This window comes from Harpia harpyja, chromosome 7 (assembly GCF_026419915.1).
Source record: "Harpia harpyja isolate bHarHar1 chromosome 7, bHarHar1 primary haplotype, whole genome shotgun sequence".
NCBI classification, from domain to species: domain Eukaryota; kingdom Metazoa; phylum Chordata; class Aves; order Accipitriformes; family Accipitridae; genus Harpia; species Harpia harpyja.
In genome coordinates, this window is record NC_068946.1 from 49,226,851 (window position 1) to 49,243,336 (window position 16,486).

General features: G+C 42.5%; 1 protein-coding gene across 2 annotated transcripts in view; it reads right to left on the bottom strand.

Moving 5' to 3' along the window:
- NCKAP5 (NCK associated protein 5) overlaps positions 1-16,486 on the bottom strand; it is a 375,601-nt gene that overhangs the window by 210,312 nt on the left and 148,803 nt on the right. Inside the window, exon 4 of one of the 2 annotated variants that reach the window (XM_052791617.1) lies at positions 13,134-13,193. In XM_052791617.1, the coding sequence (XP_052647577.1) occupies positions 13,134-13,193 (60 nt within the window). Of the gene's footprint in view, positions 1-13,133; positions 13,198-16,486 lie in introns of both variants that reach the window. The other variant, XM_052791615.1, reaches the window with a different exon arrangement.

A 16,486-nucleotide genomic window follows, 5' to 3' on the forward strand; every position in this document is an offset into this window, starting at 1 on the left:
AGCTCTGTGAGTTACTCACAAGCTAGGAGTAGCATGTGTTTCTTGCCCTGATGCTGGGGAGAGTTAGGGTTTCTTCACTTCCTGGACTTCTCATGAATGTATTTGTACTTCATGCTAATAAATAGCATATCAAGAAGTTAACTGAAATAGATGTGAGGCTAAAGAAAAATGGGGAGGATGGGAGAAGTAGAACTTAACCATGCCAGTTGTGAGAAGTGACTCAGAATGGTTTGCAGTGCCACCAGACCCCCACGGATCTGGCATATGCTAGTATTTTAGTTTTCACGCACACGCTTCTATTTGCCTTTCTCAGCTGACACACTCCAACACCTCCGGCATCACTACTTTGCTGCTAGCTACCTTTCCATACAGCATTTCTTCTTCCCGGGCTCTTTACAGCATTGCTCATGAACATGTCAGATCTTAGTACAATTTTTCTGTGTTCGCTTGCAGAGTCCATTTATGGTCGGTAAGTAACTGCAAAAAAAGATACCTTATTTACTCAGCTGTTCCTTGCATGTATTCCAGAGTCCTATCGCTTTAGTTTTCTGACAAATGTACCTCTTTTTCATATTCACTCCTTTAGCACTGCAGGCACTGCTATAGGCAATAGGGAAATGCGGTGGGGTTTTTGTTGGCTGGCGCATGTTCAATGGTATTTTTAACAGAGCTGCCACTGCAAAATCTTAATTAGTGCTGACGACGCACACATGCAGAACTGACTTGACTTTCAGGGGCCAGACTGAGTTTGCGAGTCTGGTACCTGGGAAAACTTGAAAAAATAAAATAACAAGTTTGCATGCTGTTTTTAATTAAAAACTGGAGTAATTAAAAGACTGTGTCTCCACCTGATATCATTTTGCAGTATCACTTTTCAGTAATAGGTTCACTTGAATGTCTGTTCATGTTTCCAGAGACCAAATTCAGCTCAACTCTAAGTGCCAGCCAGACTCTACTCCTTTAGTCCCCTTTCCTTACTAGAACAGGTAGGATAGATACACTTCTGCAGCAGATCAAAAACTCTGTGACACTTAGTTCTCTGGTCTTCATTTCCATGTTTATCTTTTTAGATAGGATGTAACTGTTTCATTGTATCTAACCATAGTTTATTCTAATCTATTAATTGCATATATTCACATACACGTTTCTCATTTAAGACATGACTAAAAAAAAATCTGGGTTTTTTTCAACTTAACAGCAAGTGTTGACAATTACAAGTGTTAGTTTGATTTTCTTGAGGAGAAAAAAGAAAAGATGTTTCTTTTTCTACAGAAAATACTAACTGCTAAAACCAAGGAGTGCAGCTCTCCTCTCTTCTGCCTCTTCCACCTTCAGCACTAGTTGAAAAAAATCCGGCAGAAGTAGTTGCAGCTATTAAGCTGAGCAGAAGTTCTGTTCCTGGACAATAAAACACATAATCACATAATTAACACTCAGGACTTTCCATGTGCATTCTCTACTGCGTAGAGCACTAGAACAGGAGTCAGGAGAGTCATTCGAAATTTTTGGTACGTTTTGGCCAGCACACCAAGGTTTCACAACATTTCCGCACACAGTTCCCTCATCTTTCAGAGGGACAGATGCTCTGCAAAAGCAAGAGAGTGAACCCCCCCTAGCCCCAGACCAGGACAGCTCAGCAATGCTTCAGAGACTTTCTGGATCACGGCCATACCAATTTGTCTGTGCACCAGGTACAAGGAGTATGAAGAATGGGTTAGCAAACTCTTTGTAATTATATAGCCTTTAAGCTTTGGCAAGAAGAAATTCTGCTGTGCATCTGCAGAACAGGAAATTTGCTCTTCACCAGTGCTTCTGTGGACTACTGTAATATCTTACTAAAACAAACAACTTCCCCTCACTCACTCCAGACATCAAGTTTGATATCAAATTCAACACAGGAGTAATATGAACAATCTTTGTCTAAATGGGGCTGAAAAGAAACACCCTAGATGCACTGACCGTGCAAGCAAAGCCAAGCAGAGCTGGGTTCGTGGGAATCGGGGTGCACAAGTGTTTAGTTCAACTCTTCAGCTGTTGTGAGATTAGGGGGATGAACCCCATCGAGTATCGCTGGTCCTGCTCCTGCCCTGGCATCCAGATGTAAGTCAGTAGCTATATGAAAAGAACAAAGCTAAGAAAAGTTTCTCCTTCCCATCTCTGTTAGATTAAACACATTTCCAGAAGCTGATATTCTTGTTTCCTGGGGGTTCACAAGGATATTTCTGCCAACCTGTTTATGTTCCTTCCAAAGCTCTTCCTTCTGAAATGCGTTAGATTGCACTCATTCTTCACACCTCGACTTCCACTCGCCGCCTCCTACACTTCTGAGTTTGTGAACAGGTTTCCCTTATCAACTGATGGAAGATACAACTGCTGGAAACCTGCCTTCAGGCTATCACAGCTGACAACTCTCAAAGTCTAATTTTCGTATGAGATTATTTTTCAGCTTCTCATTTAAGGCATTTATTTTCCTATGGTATCTCCTACATCAGAAGATTTCCCTTCTGAGGTGGTTTATTATCAATGACACAGGAAAATCATACGTAACACAAGATTTCCAACAACCACCTGGGAATTCTGACCTGCTCCTCTAGTGATGGCCATGAAAAAAGTTTCTTAAATGGAAAACTCTGCCAGTCACTGCCGCAGGGCACTTTTTAATAGATACTACCAGGAACAGGATGTTCCCAAGAGATAATAATTTTTCTCCGACACTCAGAAATCATTTCTAAATAAGCAGTGTCACCATGGATGCCAATCACAAATGTGCAGCGTAAAGATGTAATTACAAAATGACAGTCGTGTGGACCGCACATACTGAGCCAAATCCGCTCTCGGTATTCATCCCAAGTCGCTGGGCTGTGATTATTCATGGCACATCAGCACCCCAGGCTCCGGGCAGCAATCAGCACTATTTAGACGCCCAGTAAGACCCTGCCTTTTCCCCAAAGAGTTCACTACCTACACAGGCAAGCAGATGAACAGCGGAAGAGTCAGAATGAAGCCTGTTTTACAAATGAGCAATTTAGATTAGAAATTAAATATTTTCCAAGATGATAAAGGATTTAGGTGGCAAAGGTAGTAACAGGCCTTGTAGGACACCAAAGTTAAAGAATACGACCCTTAATGAATTTAGTGGAGAGTGGTTTTAAGCACCTGGTTATTTAAAGTCACACAACAGGGTACTGTGCAGAAAGCACAACTCATCACTACCATTTGGAGAATGAAGGAAAGCCACTTCACAGCCAGGTAAGGTCCTGTATCAGGCCTGGTACTTTCACTGGTAACCAGAATAACTACAGAGTGCATCATGCCAAGCGGTATGGAAATAACACAGTCCAAACATCACAGTCATTCCCACAGTCTAGACAGTCTCCTCTCGCAGGACATGCAAGCAAGTCTGATCACCAGTTCCAGACTTGGAAAACTATGTCATGAGATCTTCATTATGAAAGATCCAGTAGAATATCAAAAGATGCCTTATCACAATGCAACGGACACAGAGCCAAAACAAACAGAAAGCATGTAAAAGCAAATTCCTGACAAAGCAAAAACTGAATTAAAGCTGATGAGATTGGAGTAGGGAGGGAAAGAAAGGAAGAATCACAGTTGCTAGCTCAAGCTATGTGAATCTACACCAAGCTGCGTAAGTTTAGTATAGGAAGACATTATATCCTTACTATGTTTTAGCATTTCTTTTAAATCCTGAACAGAAGCTGCAGAGAGGGGTGATTATGCTCTGCCAAAAGAAAAAAACAACAAAGCATATGTGGCTTAATGGCACAAAGAATATTCGCAAGTTCAAATCTTGCACAGATGAGCTGCGACTAGTTTTCACATCTACCTGCAAAGTGCTCTGTGGTTGGAAATGGCCCAACAGTTTTTCCCAGTTTCTGCCATCTCTCTTTTATTGACCTCCAACAGACTATTTTCTGTATACATATGTTTGGTCTTTGCCCAAAGGGAACTGCACAAGACAACAGTACCTTATCATGCTATCTCGGTGCCGCAGAGCTTCTGTTATGGATCTGGGCTCCATTGCGCTAGAAGTTGAACAATACTTGTTGCAGTAAAGAGTTTTTACTGTAACACAAGGAAATCTAAGGCACTGCTTGAGCTGACTCGTTCCAAGGGTCAGCACTGACTTCACGGTACAAGCTCCAAGAGCACTGCATTCATTTCAATAAATGGGCATTTAATGGAAGCAGCATAACTGAGCAATACTCTTGGTACATAAATTTTGTCCTTCCTTATACAGAAACTTTCTCTCCCTCCCGATAACCTTTATCTGTCCCATTCGGAGAAAAAAGGTCATTCTTCTGGACCCAGACAAAAAAAAACTTGGTTTGTGCAGGGACTAGAGCCACATATCACAAAAAATAAAAATCACTAGAGCGGTATTTAAGTTCACCTTTGGATGACAACAGCAATGAAGAAATTAAAGACCATACTCCCTGTCCAGCAGTGAAAATGCTCACCTACCCTGATTGGCTTGATTAGACTGAGGCGAATTTGGGGAATCAGTATTTCTGCACCATCTCATCCTCTCTGCCTTGCTTTAGCTACACTTTACAAGAGAAATCAGTAACGAGCCCAAATCACTACAAGGGTGACTAATGCACCCCACAGAACCCCTGGAAGAGCTGATACAAATATGGAAACAACAGGAAAAGGCTGGAATTGTTGCAATGGATATTGTGACCAGATTTGAATCAACCGACTCAAACCAGTAAGACAAGAGGTTTTATTTAGTCTTACAAGTGGGCCTACAAGATTTCAGAACAAAACCTGAAAATACTAGAAAAGAGGTTTATTTTTAAAAAATAAGTATGAACATAGCCTTAAGATAAATTAATGGATTTTTCTCTGTTTCCAGAACTAACACTGCAAACAGACCTTTTAGATGGAAGTTACGGTTGCTGATATTACAAATTCTACACTAACAGTTTAACTAGTGGCCACAAAAAAACCTCCCAGAAATCCAGTGATTTCTTTTACTTGTAATATGCTAATTTCCCCAGCTACTTCAAGAAAAAGGTTGCAACACCAAGTATATCACAGCAGTTTCACTACTATTAATCTGTATAAATTTACCTTCCTAGTTTGCAAATATTCAAATTGCTGGCCCAGTGCATACATTCACCTTTCCTCTTCAGAGCCTTAGATGTTGTGACTAATTCTGTCCTAGCCAAGATCCCTTTCTTGCATTAGATAAAAAAACGACCATAAATGTTCTGCCTCTTCAGCCTGCAGACTGGTGGCTCTATTCAGGTCATCCTTGCAAAAATATTAATCCAGCGAGCGTGTGGCTTCCTCGAGTCTACTCTTGCCATTGCCTGGAGGAGCTCAGGATTGCAGAGCTTAACCTTTGATATGAAAATGGCTGCAATTCACTATTATTAGTGCATGGGAGCATCACTCCTATTAGGCGGTGAGGTATTGCCTAGAGCGGGATACATCTGTTTCTAGTCATAAAGCGGGATTTGCTTCATGCTGAAGCCAACTGCCACTCCGATATTACATACACCCATAGATGTTATGAGACTGCATGCACGCTTTCTGTACTTCAACATCTCCTGCCTTTGTTATCTAATGTATAAATGGCAATTTCTACTTGAGGGCAATTTAGTTGATATGACATACTTTCTACAGATTGCCTCTGTTTTACTTTCAGACCTTATATAAATGCATTTTTCTGTATTTTTTTTTTTGCATTCAGTGATTCTTACGTAATTCTATTTAACTCCTTTTTATGTCGACTAAATACTTACAGAAACTTGTTGAAGAGACAGACCACTTCGGTGAGTTCCAGTTGAGGGGCAAAACTTATTTCTGCTCCTTCGGATATAGCAACGGTCTTTACAGCGCCGGTGCCTACGACAACATCCTCGGCCAGCAGAGCAAGAAAACACCAAACCCAAGGACGGAGTATCGCTGCCTTTGCAATGGCAAGTACCAAGAGCCCCTTCAAAGTCCTGTGTATTTTCAAACGCTGCGCCTAACACCTTCCAGCTCCACAAAACCTAAATCCCAGTGAAGCCAGGAAGGTCTGCACTTCCAGCGTTGCCGCACATTCGTTTTCCACCCGGGCTGTGGAGGTGGGTGTTCTTTCCAATGGCTGCAGCTCCCTCTCCTGGTGGAAAGCCAGAGCCAGGGAAGCCACCAGCCGGGGCAGCATCCAGCACCTTCCCAGACGCCCTCACCCAATTTCTGTTACGCTTTCAACAACAATGGAATGAAAGTAAATTGATTTTAGCAGTTTATTGTGGAATTTGGTGAATAAACCAGACTCTGAAATTAAGTAACCAGGAAAGAGTAACACAGGCTTTGAGAGGCAGATGATGCCGAGCAGAAGCGATCGGGCTCTCGGTACTTCTGTTTCAGGAAGAGTGAGCAATCGGGTTTATTTTTTTCATTGGAAAATGACTGTCAAAAGGTCAGCAATTTTAAGTCATAAAGAATCCCTAGATTCATAAAAGCCTTAAACTGCAAAACCTGAAAATATCTACATATTTGCAAATTTGAAGCAAACAACAAAAAAATACTCAGGACACAAGGTTTGATTTTAAAACCACTGAAGACGAAACTGCAAAGCTGTGAATGAGGACATTTGGCCTAATGAAGTATGAACAATTAGTGAGGTCCAGGAGCATTAAACTAGGCTTGTAAAGAATTTCAATAATCGTTATTGATGCTAACCACTACTAATGTCAATGAGTTTCCGTGAGGGCTATATGATGAAGTTGCTAAGAAAAAGGAGCTAGAGAGCATGGCTAGCTGTGTATAAATACAGAGCTTCACAGAAAAGACAGCCCAAGGGTCAGATTGCTTCTTTCCGGTTTACGATATTTAACAGTCAAAGAGACATTTTAAAACGGTGACTTTGCCTCTCTCTCTCCGCTACTTTCTAATTAAAGCACAGATAGATGTTTTCATAGACCTAAGGACCCAGAAGTTGGAAAAGACAATTTAGCCTTTTGTATCTCATCTTTAACACTTCATTTATTACTAAATATCATCTATTTTTGAATGACCCGGGTGCTTCTGCAACAACAGCCTTCCCAGCTGCTGGAGGCGATTGCAGAGATTCATCACACCGGTGACAGAAAGCACCTCTGCGCTAGTGGTAATACATTGTGCTGCCATCTGTAAGACCCCAGCTCAAGAGCAACCTCCGGATTCCCCCTCCTCTGTAAAAACAAGGTACGTAGTGCAGATGTTAGGAGCTGGGCTTGTCAACATGCTGACCGTGCTCCTTTTCAGAAAGCTCCCTGCTAGCTGATTGATGGGGCAGCATTAATATCAGCTGTGGTGCTGACCACAGAGCCAGGATGGTGGCCCAAGACTGAGTGCCCTGGCAGTGCTGAGAGCCAGGAGAGGTAAATGCAGCTCCTGGGGAGACGTGCGGAAAAAGCACAATTTCTTACAATCATGGGCTGCTCCTGTAACTGTGCATTTTCAGCTTCCTACAAAAAAAGATGGAGATTTGGCTTTCTATTTTCAACTTCATTTCACTCAGCTCAACAAAGCATCGTCAAGCCAGGGTCTGATCTCCTCTTTCTTCTCAACCAAAAACCAGCACCCACGTTAAAAGTCTAAATTTGAGCAGAAGAGCCAACAACTGAAATTACATACAAAACACCCTGGAGTTTGGAAAAGCAGAGAATATGGTCAGACTTTCCACTGATTTTGATGCGATTTCAATCAAGACCTTTTCTGCACTTCAACACGTCTGTCTCCATGTGAATGCTCCAGTTTGGCAGTGCGTGATGAGGGGAAAAGGCAGAGATCTTTTCAAAGGTGATTACTTTAGAAGTTCGGTTTCAATCTGGGAAAAAAGACCGGTTTGCACTTCCCATGGTTTTCTAAGAGGCTGTTACATGCATCTAAACACATTACGTCTAAGAAAGTTGTAACAGGCAGAAGTGACTCAGTTCCTAGTAATAATGGGATATCTTACTGACGCTGCGATTTTTTTCTGCCTTTCCTTTTTACTTCTTCCACTCTTTATTTAAAAAATTGCAGTCTCTACTGTTTTACAGCAAAAACTGTTTGTAAAGCAAGAATTGTGCTGATCGCATCAAAACTCATTAATATAACTTGTTTTTCCATTATTAGCACCATCTGAGCCTTGAAAGCCTTAACCAGGGCTTTAATTTTTCCACAGAGAGCTTTAAATTAATTAGTGGTTTACATGCTAACAAAGAATCTGATACATTCATAAATCAATCTAATGCAGAAGGATTACCAGAGGGTGGAAACCTATTCAGTGGGGACCTCACATTCACTTAACATGGTGGGTTTTTAACAAAAGGGTGCAGGTGTGGAATAGACGGGTACTGGGAAGAGCCCATGATAATCACTTTGCATCACTTAAAGACGCAGCAGGACACATGGTAAATCAGAGCCTAGGGCCCACCCTAAGTGAAACCCATGTAGATATAAAAGGCAGCATCATCCCACTTTAACCTTCACAGCTAAATTGCCAGAGTGGTACAATTTCTTTTGTGTAGGTTACAGGCCACTGAACTAATGGAAAACAGAGTAGAATTAAAGGACTCGGATGCAGAAGTACAAACTAACAAAATTGTGTAACATATATGTAAATAAAGGTATCGAGTAAATAAAAAAATTAACATTTTTCTGGGCAATGATTAAACGAATCCAAGTCATTAAAACATGATGCAATTGTGTATACTTTTGGTTCATTTTAGGTTCTTAACCTAGTTTCTGCTAACACAGTACTTAAGCTGCCATGAGAACTCTGCTATGTAACTGTGGCAGCATTTTTCTCCTATTATTCCTAACCTGGCACTGTTTACTGTTAAGAAAATTTCACAAAAATGAACACTTCAACTGGTCTTGTTCTGTGTCCTAAAGGTCCAAAGTCATGGAATGAAAGTTTTAAAAAAAAAAAAAAAAAAAAAAAGGGAGACTGGTGACTAAAGCAGTTTTCAGTCTTTACTATGTTTTGAAATAAACTTATCTATTTTGAAAGCTGCTCATTTTAATAATGGAATCTGTCACCACAGACACCTGCACAGGCTCCATCAAATGCTGTAAGAACTGTACACATATGAAGTGATAATCTTTTCCTTTATATAAAAGTAAAATGTCCTCGATGAGTCAGAAGAAACATGACTAAGAAAACTGCGAACATGCACATTAAGAAATTAAAGGCCATAAGCGACAGGAAGAGCCACCTGCCAATCTAGGCTCAGTGCTGCTGAAACTTTCAGTAGATGGATTAGCAGTAAGTAATTGTGCATTTTGATAATGAATAATCAATATTTACTGATGGTGGTTCATAAAACAAAGAAACCTGAACAATGGCCAGGGATTCGCAGTCTGAATTTATTCAGTTCTCCCAATTCAAGTAATTTATAAATATATACTCACTCAATCCTATATTAGGTACCAGATTTTCCATACAACTAAATGGAAAAAACATATCACAGGTTCTCTGTATATTTTTGGTGATAAGCATTTATCTTGAAATGAAGTATCTTCATTTAATCTTCTATAGTACTTTCCAGTAATTAGCTACTTCCAATAATAAATTGGTCATGAAAAATGTAACTCTGGGAGATACTAAAAACCACATTTCTTACAGGGAGTGCTGTGAGGCAGACACACTGGTATTGCATACAGTACATACTGCCTGATCTTCAACCTCAACTGAAGTCTCCTCAGAAAAATGTGTCCTCATAAACACGCATTTCACCAGCACTCACCATGTGTTATTTATACAGAGGTACAAACCCATTTTTTGAGCAAAGATACCACAATGTAAGTAGTTTCTACAGCACACGGTTGGCATTTATTTGTCGTTACTGCTTTTATGTATGTGTCCACCTTGCTGCAGCGGTTCCTGTGATGCTGGGCGAACCTGAGCACCAGGAGCCTTTCCCTCCTGTCGCTTCCAGGGACCACATGCAAAAAGGCAACAGCTGCTTGCAGGTTACAGCAAATGCTAACTGACGACCCACCATGCAGGGAAGCAAATCCTACATAGCATACTCTCCCCTTGATTTGTGCTGGGAAGGCAATAGGGAAGAGTATCAACAGCTTTCCCACATTGTGTTCAAATAGGTGCCAAATGGGAAGCGGGGAGGACAGGGCAGACCCACCGCACCATGCGTCCCTCCAGCACACCGGAGGCAGGGCAGCACACACGGGGACAGGGCACACGCTCCCTGCTCACTGACTCTGCTCACCCTAAAAATGAGTGTGGGACACTCATTATGTGTCAACACGTAATGTGGTCACCTCTTACCCTACCTGTGACTGCAAAACCCAAATAGAATTTTTTTTAAAGAAGCAAGAAACGCTAGCGGGTATTAAATGAGGCGCCATCCCGCAAAAGGCTTGCGTGATGCTTTGCACAGTCCCCGGGATGCGGGGGAGCGGTGTGGCAGCACGGCTCCTCGTGCTCTCTCCCCTGCTTCATGCCTGGTATGAGAAATGCTCTCCACGAGACTGAGCAAGGCATTGAAGGTGGCATTAGAGGTGGCATGTGCTGTCACCTGTGCTCTTCCCAAATGAAGGAGCTGGTTCACTGAAAACCTTCGTGCCAATCTAACTAGCACAACAAACAAAAAAAGAAAATGGGAGTAAGTAAAGGCGATTAGCTAATTAGTGATTAAATAAAGCTGTGGCCTGCCACAGGCAGGGGGTGCCATCCCTTTTATCCCGAGTGGCAGCCGGTGACAGCACAGCAAAACCCCTCGGGCGCCCTGTGGCTGGCTGGTACTGCTGCCCAGCATCCTCACGGCCAGCCCCAGAGGACTCCGGGCTGTCTGCGGGGGGACGTCCATCACACCAAAAAGGGCAGCACATGGGATTCAGTACCCTGCGGGCACACTGCTGGCTGCCAGCACTTCTCCAGAGGAAGCCTCGTCGTTTGCCAAAGGCTCGCTTGCTCAGAATCCCTCGCTGAAATTTCACTGTGAATCTTTGTAAAGTATTTGCTGCAAAACTGGTGCGTGCTGCAGGCTCATTGCCATGTGCCCTGAGAACGCAGCCTACAGAAGTTACTCCATCCCTGGCCTCCCCCGTGTTCAAATACTCCATCTCCTGGGCCCTTACTGCTCCCATACCCCTCACAGCCAAGCAAGTTCATTAATGTTAATTAATGACTGATGTGTTTCCTATTAAAATCACCAGTTCTAAGCTCTGAGACACAGAGATTTCCATACATCAACAGCTTCAAAGCAATTGTCTCTACAGGCGCACTCATCCTCGGCCATAGCTGCAGGATAATTGTGGAAATTACCCCTCAGGGAAGAAGGGAAAAACTACCTAGCGTTTACCTTGGGGGAAGATTGTGCCCCCGGAGAGCTACCTATCAGCTCCTAATGGGTTACAACACTCGGCCTCTCAACAAATCATACAAAATTACCCTCTGGTTAGCAGGACTACATGATTAATTCCACAAACCCTTAGTAGAAGGCACAAGAAGTGTTGACTCTCACGAGATGAAGCTACAAGGTGGGTGCATATACAAAAGCCTTACCAGCTCTAGAAGGTTAATCAACATTGCTCATTTCATAAAGTCTTGAATTATTCCACTAAGTATATTTAACACTCCATATATTATATTATTTCTATGCCTCCAAGGGAAAGCTAGTTTAAAAAAATTAAAGGAAACATTTCAAATAGAGCAAACGGCTCTTCCCAGATTTTGAAAACTGTTTACACTGAAAACTAAAATGCAATTGCAAATCCAATGCCTGATCTTTGCCATTCTTCCTCAGGCAAAATTCCTCCTGGAGGCAGCTGGAGTTTTATCTCACTCACTGGCTCTTGGATTATGGCTTAACTTGATAAAGTTTGTTTCTCAGTTCCTCCAGGACTTCTGCCCCAATGCACACAGTGGTCAGTCTTTCCAACTGCTTAAACCCCATCTCAAAGTCTTCTTGTGGCCAACCCAGCCACGCTCCAGACCCAAGGGCAGGCGCATCGGGAGTGGTGTTGGGATGGGAGAGGGCAGCAGCTCTCATGGCCGAGCTGGGCGTGCAGCGGAGGCTCGGGGCAAATCAGCAATATTTGCCTGAGCAAACCCTATTTGTCTCCTTCTCTACAAGGCATTCAGAGCCCAGATGCCCCTGCCCCAGCACAGCCCCCCGCGTGGCATCCCCAGCTCTGCTGGAGCCACGTGTAGCCATGGTAGAGAGCAACAGATTCAGAGCTGGTTTCTCCTACCTGTCACTTAGGTCCCTCCAAATCTCACTTCATTGTATTCATCACTAATAATGATTTATAAAATGCACTCAGTGGAGGCAGGTGGGATTTTTAAGGACCCTGAGTCACACGGCTAATGGAGTGTCTGCTCCTCAGAGACCCTCTACAGCTTCTCCCCACTAAGTTAAGCAAACTTTGGACCAAATTCTTTCACAGCCAGCTGTGCAACTCACTCAAATCAGCAGCAGTTTGATGAGTGTGTTCAAGGGGACTGATTTAGGTTTTAAGGTTTTTGAATGGGTCTGCTTTATCCCATGGAAGCCTAAGACATTTTATCTGAAGACAGGGACAAATAAACTCCTTAACAGATGGGAAGAGTTCCTTAGATATTAAGTAATTAAGCACACTCAGCATATGTTGGCTCCTAAAGAAAATTGTTTTGAAGAGATAAGGCACTCTAAAAAATTGCGATTTGCGGTTAACCAAAAATCTGCCATTTCAACTTTTGCTCACAAGCCTAATCTTATAAATTGCTACATGAAAACTGAAGATATAAGGAGCATTACAAGATTTACAAAATTATCAGATTGATTTTTTTTTAAGCTTCCATGCTTGTATTCTTCCATTTTTCTGCAGTTGCCTAAGATTTAACAGGCAAGAAAATCTACTCCATTTTGATCTGAAATTGCCTTTCCATGCTTGCCTTGCTTCCAATTCCAGTAAGCACCATCAGCAGGGAAAAGGAAACAGCTTTTCTCTACTGCAGCTCTTCCAAGGAAGCCAAGATAGAGCCTTGAGTTTCCTCAGATTTATGAACACATCATCGGCAACCCATAATTATGCCCAAGACAGCCTTAATGCTCTGGTGACCGTCTTCAGCAAGACAAAACGCACCTAAGGCCTGAAGTAGTAAGACAAGAATCACAAAGCAGCGAGTTGCCGCAGCTTACCATTGCTCCTTCACTCTTACTTTGTGCAACTTCTCGCTGCAGCCGAGCCACAGACAGCTTCTCCCTACGGAAAGAAAAGCGTGTGAATAGCAGTTCATTTTTCACTGGCAGAAAGAACGTACCGCTTCCCCATCGGGGTGGCATTCCTGCACATCGCTCGGGTAACCGTCCTGGCAGACCCTGCTCTCCTCGCCATGTTTCTCTGCAATATTTAGCGGCTGCATTATTGTTTCACCTTGTGGCAGTTTGACAGAACTGTCAATAAATCAACTGAATTCAATATCGTTTGCTCCATTCAAACAACAAAGTAGCTCATCACGCTGGCGATATGGAAACAGACGGTGCAAATCAGATTGTGTTATTTATTTTCCTATGGCCTTGCACATCAGCTTTATTCTGCACTACATTAACACAAGCCAGAAGGCTGTTAGATCATCAATAAATATATGCATAAAAATGAAATTTAAAAAATCTATTCTATTCCTAAACATACTGTGCTGCATTTTGCAACTACTGAATTATCAGATTTTTTTTTTTATTAGCCTTTTTTAATATAAGATCCTTACCCAAATGTTTGGCTCAACTCAAGTAACAATTAGTTCGCTTAATTAAGGATTTGGCGATCACAACACACTTTCACCTGAAAAGTTGTAAGAAAGGAATCAAAGTAGGGTTTTAGTATATGTAGAAAAGAAAAAGAGATTTTCACAGTGTATGAACTGGGAGAACGAAGCACATACCATCTACGTGAACTGCAAAACCTAGACAGTGGAAGGTGGTGCAGGAACCAACCACTGCAGGAGGCATACGGGAAGAGAGGAATTTGCTCTGGAAGCTCAGCAAAGCAGAAAATACTTTACGGAACAAGTCAGACTAAAGCAACCTACTGTAATTTAAAAAAGATTTAAGAAAAACAAAGACATTTTTTCAAGCAGGCTATTTTAAGGAAGAGTATCTATTTTTGAAATAAAAGCACCCTCCAGAAACGTCAAAGGAATTTATAAGCACATGAAGAATTTATCAGTACACAACAAAACATAAATTTGCAGATGAATAAATTATTTACAAAAGATGATCAGCTTTGAAAACTTCCAGCAAAAGGATTTTTGAACCACAATATATCCATTATCAAGTTTGAAATTTTCCATTTACTCGTGTTTTGCCCAGAAATTCTACTTGGTCTAATCGGAAAGAAAGACCTGAACCATCCTGGTGCAGCATCCTGGTACTTACCTGGGATTTTTAAAATCTCTGCCCCAGCAACTACTCAGTATGATGTAAATGTTAGAGCACAGCTATGCAGTTTGACCTCGCGCCACTCGCAAAGGGCTCCAGCCATGAGTCTGCCAGCCACACTGCCCGGCTTTCCTGGGACATTTTGAGTTCAGGAAAGAAAACCTTCCTGCTGTGTACCACAGTGAGATACAAAGTCTTGAAAATGCAGAGATGCATCTCCCAGCTCTCTCGCCGCAGAGAAGAGCAGGGGCTGGAAACTCCCGTCGCCCCAAAAACCTGCAAAGGTGCCCAGCCGGGGCTGAGGCAGGACCTGGTGGCCCATGGTCTCCCTGGGCTCCATAACTACTCCTGTCATTGACTGGGTCACTCTCATCCATCATGAAAAGCTAAACACTCTACGATATTTTATTCCTGATCTTGCAAAAAAAGTAGCCTTTAAACCATTTCTCAGGAACCATTTCTGCTGAGGAAGGAAGATCTGCGTGTGCCTGCCTAATTACTCCAGGAATGACAGCACTCATGTCACTCAGCCATAGCTGGACGTATCCTTGGGTCCCTAAACCAGTCCTCCTCCCTCTCCATTTCAGTAGAAGACATGGTATTTAAGTTAAGTCTCTCTAACAGTTACCTTCACTCACAACACTCCCCGCGCAGCCGGCTGGTGGCACCCTGTAAGCACGGTTATCAGATTAATACCAGGCATTGCTAATATTGTGATTTGTAAACATATACAATGTTGAAACCACTGAATATTGGCAAAACCTAAAGATGATATAGCCATAGCCCAGTGGATGTTGCATTTGTGTTACTGCAGCACGATATCAAGATCCTCTTTTGCGCATGTGAAAAAATTACTGGAAGTTGAGAAGTGGCATTAGTACAGCATTGATAGCCTTAATGCAAGTATCCTAAAAACAGCTTCTAAAGACACATACCGCCCTCCCTCTGCCTTGCTTGGATACTATCACAGGCAAATTACAAATAGCCTGTTGCATTTTTGCACCACTTCAGTGCCCTAATGTTTTAGTGGAAAAAGCGAGTGTACCCTTTGAGGGGGTTTTGACTTTTTAATTGCAAAACAAACGCCTAGAGATATTTTATGAGAAAAGATACAGGGGGAAAAAATAAACAAAAACCCCACAAACCAATCCTCCGTACACTTCCTGCTAGTGGTCTGGAGAGATTTATTTAGTTATTCCTCCCTACATGAGGAGTACTCCTACTTTCCTCTCTCTGTGTTACCTCCAACATGGAATCAGTTCCACATTTCTCGACTCCTGCAATTTTATCAGAGTAAATTCCATTTGAGCTCCATCTCCAAAGAGGGCTGCTCCTAGTGACGCCAGGTCTTCCCTCTCTGGGTGAGGATCCTGGCTGAGGTTCAGAAAGGGCTTCCTTAGCAATTTTCCCAGTGAAGGAGAGCAAAGACTGGCATTCTCATTCTGTGTTTGTAACATTGCTGCTATTAGGAACAGAACCACTTTTCAATAGCAGAAAATTATAAAGAAACCTGACTACCATGTAGGAGAAAAAATCTGCAATAGCGGATACAGAAGAGCCATCTGTTCCAACCGTGTCTAAAAATAAGGCAACTTTGAGGCAAGCAAACTCTGTGCTCCCACTTCAAATAGGTTCCAGCGCGTCTTCTCCCTCCTGCCTGCGTTCCCCAGGTGAAGGAGCTGTGCACGCCCAGCCAGACCTCCGCAGACGGTCACCTTCATCTAGGCAGGAGGCACGGCAGAGGCTGAGTGTGCCTGTGGACCACAGTCATCCCTGAGATCATTCCAGGGAGCTTCATTTCTGATGCGCTTGGCCCATCGCCTGCAGTGAGCTATTTCCCACTACCTCTATACAAACATATGCCAGTATAATGGGCGAGAGAAGTGGTCAGAATCCTGTTATGAGCCGACAGCATTTAACACTAATTTGCAGTGTTAGAAGTTTTGATGTAAGATACATGTCAAGAGAGAGCAAGGACCTTCACGTCTAAGCCTGACCAAATAAACCCATTGGTTACTACCCACATCTCAGGCAGTTTTGGTTAAGACAGCACCTTCAGTGACTATCCTCAGCTCCCATTTTTTAACATGGTGTTACAATTGAATAAGCATTTTACT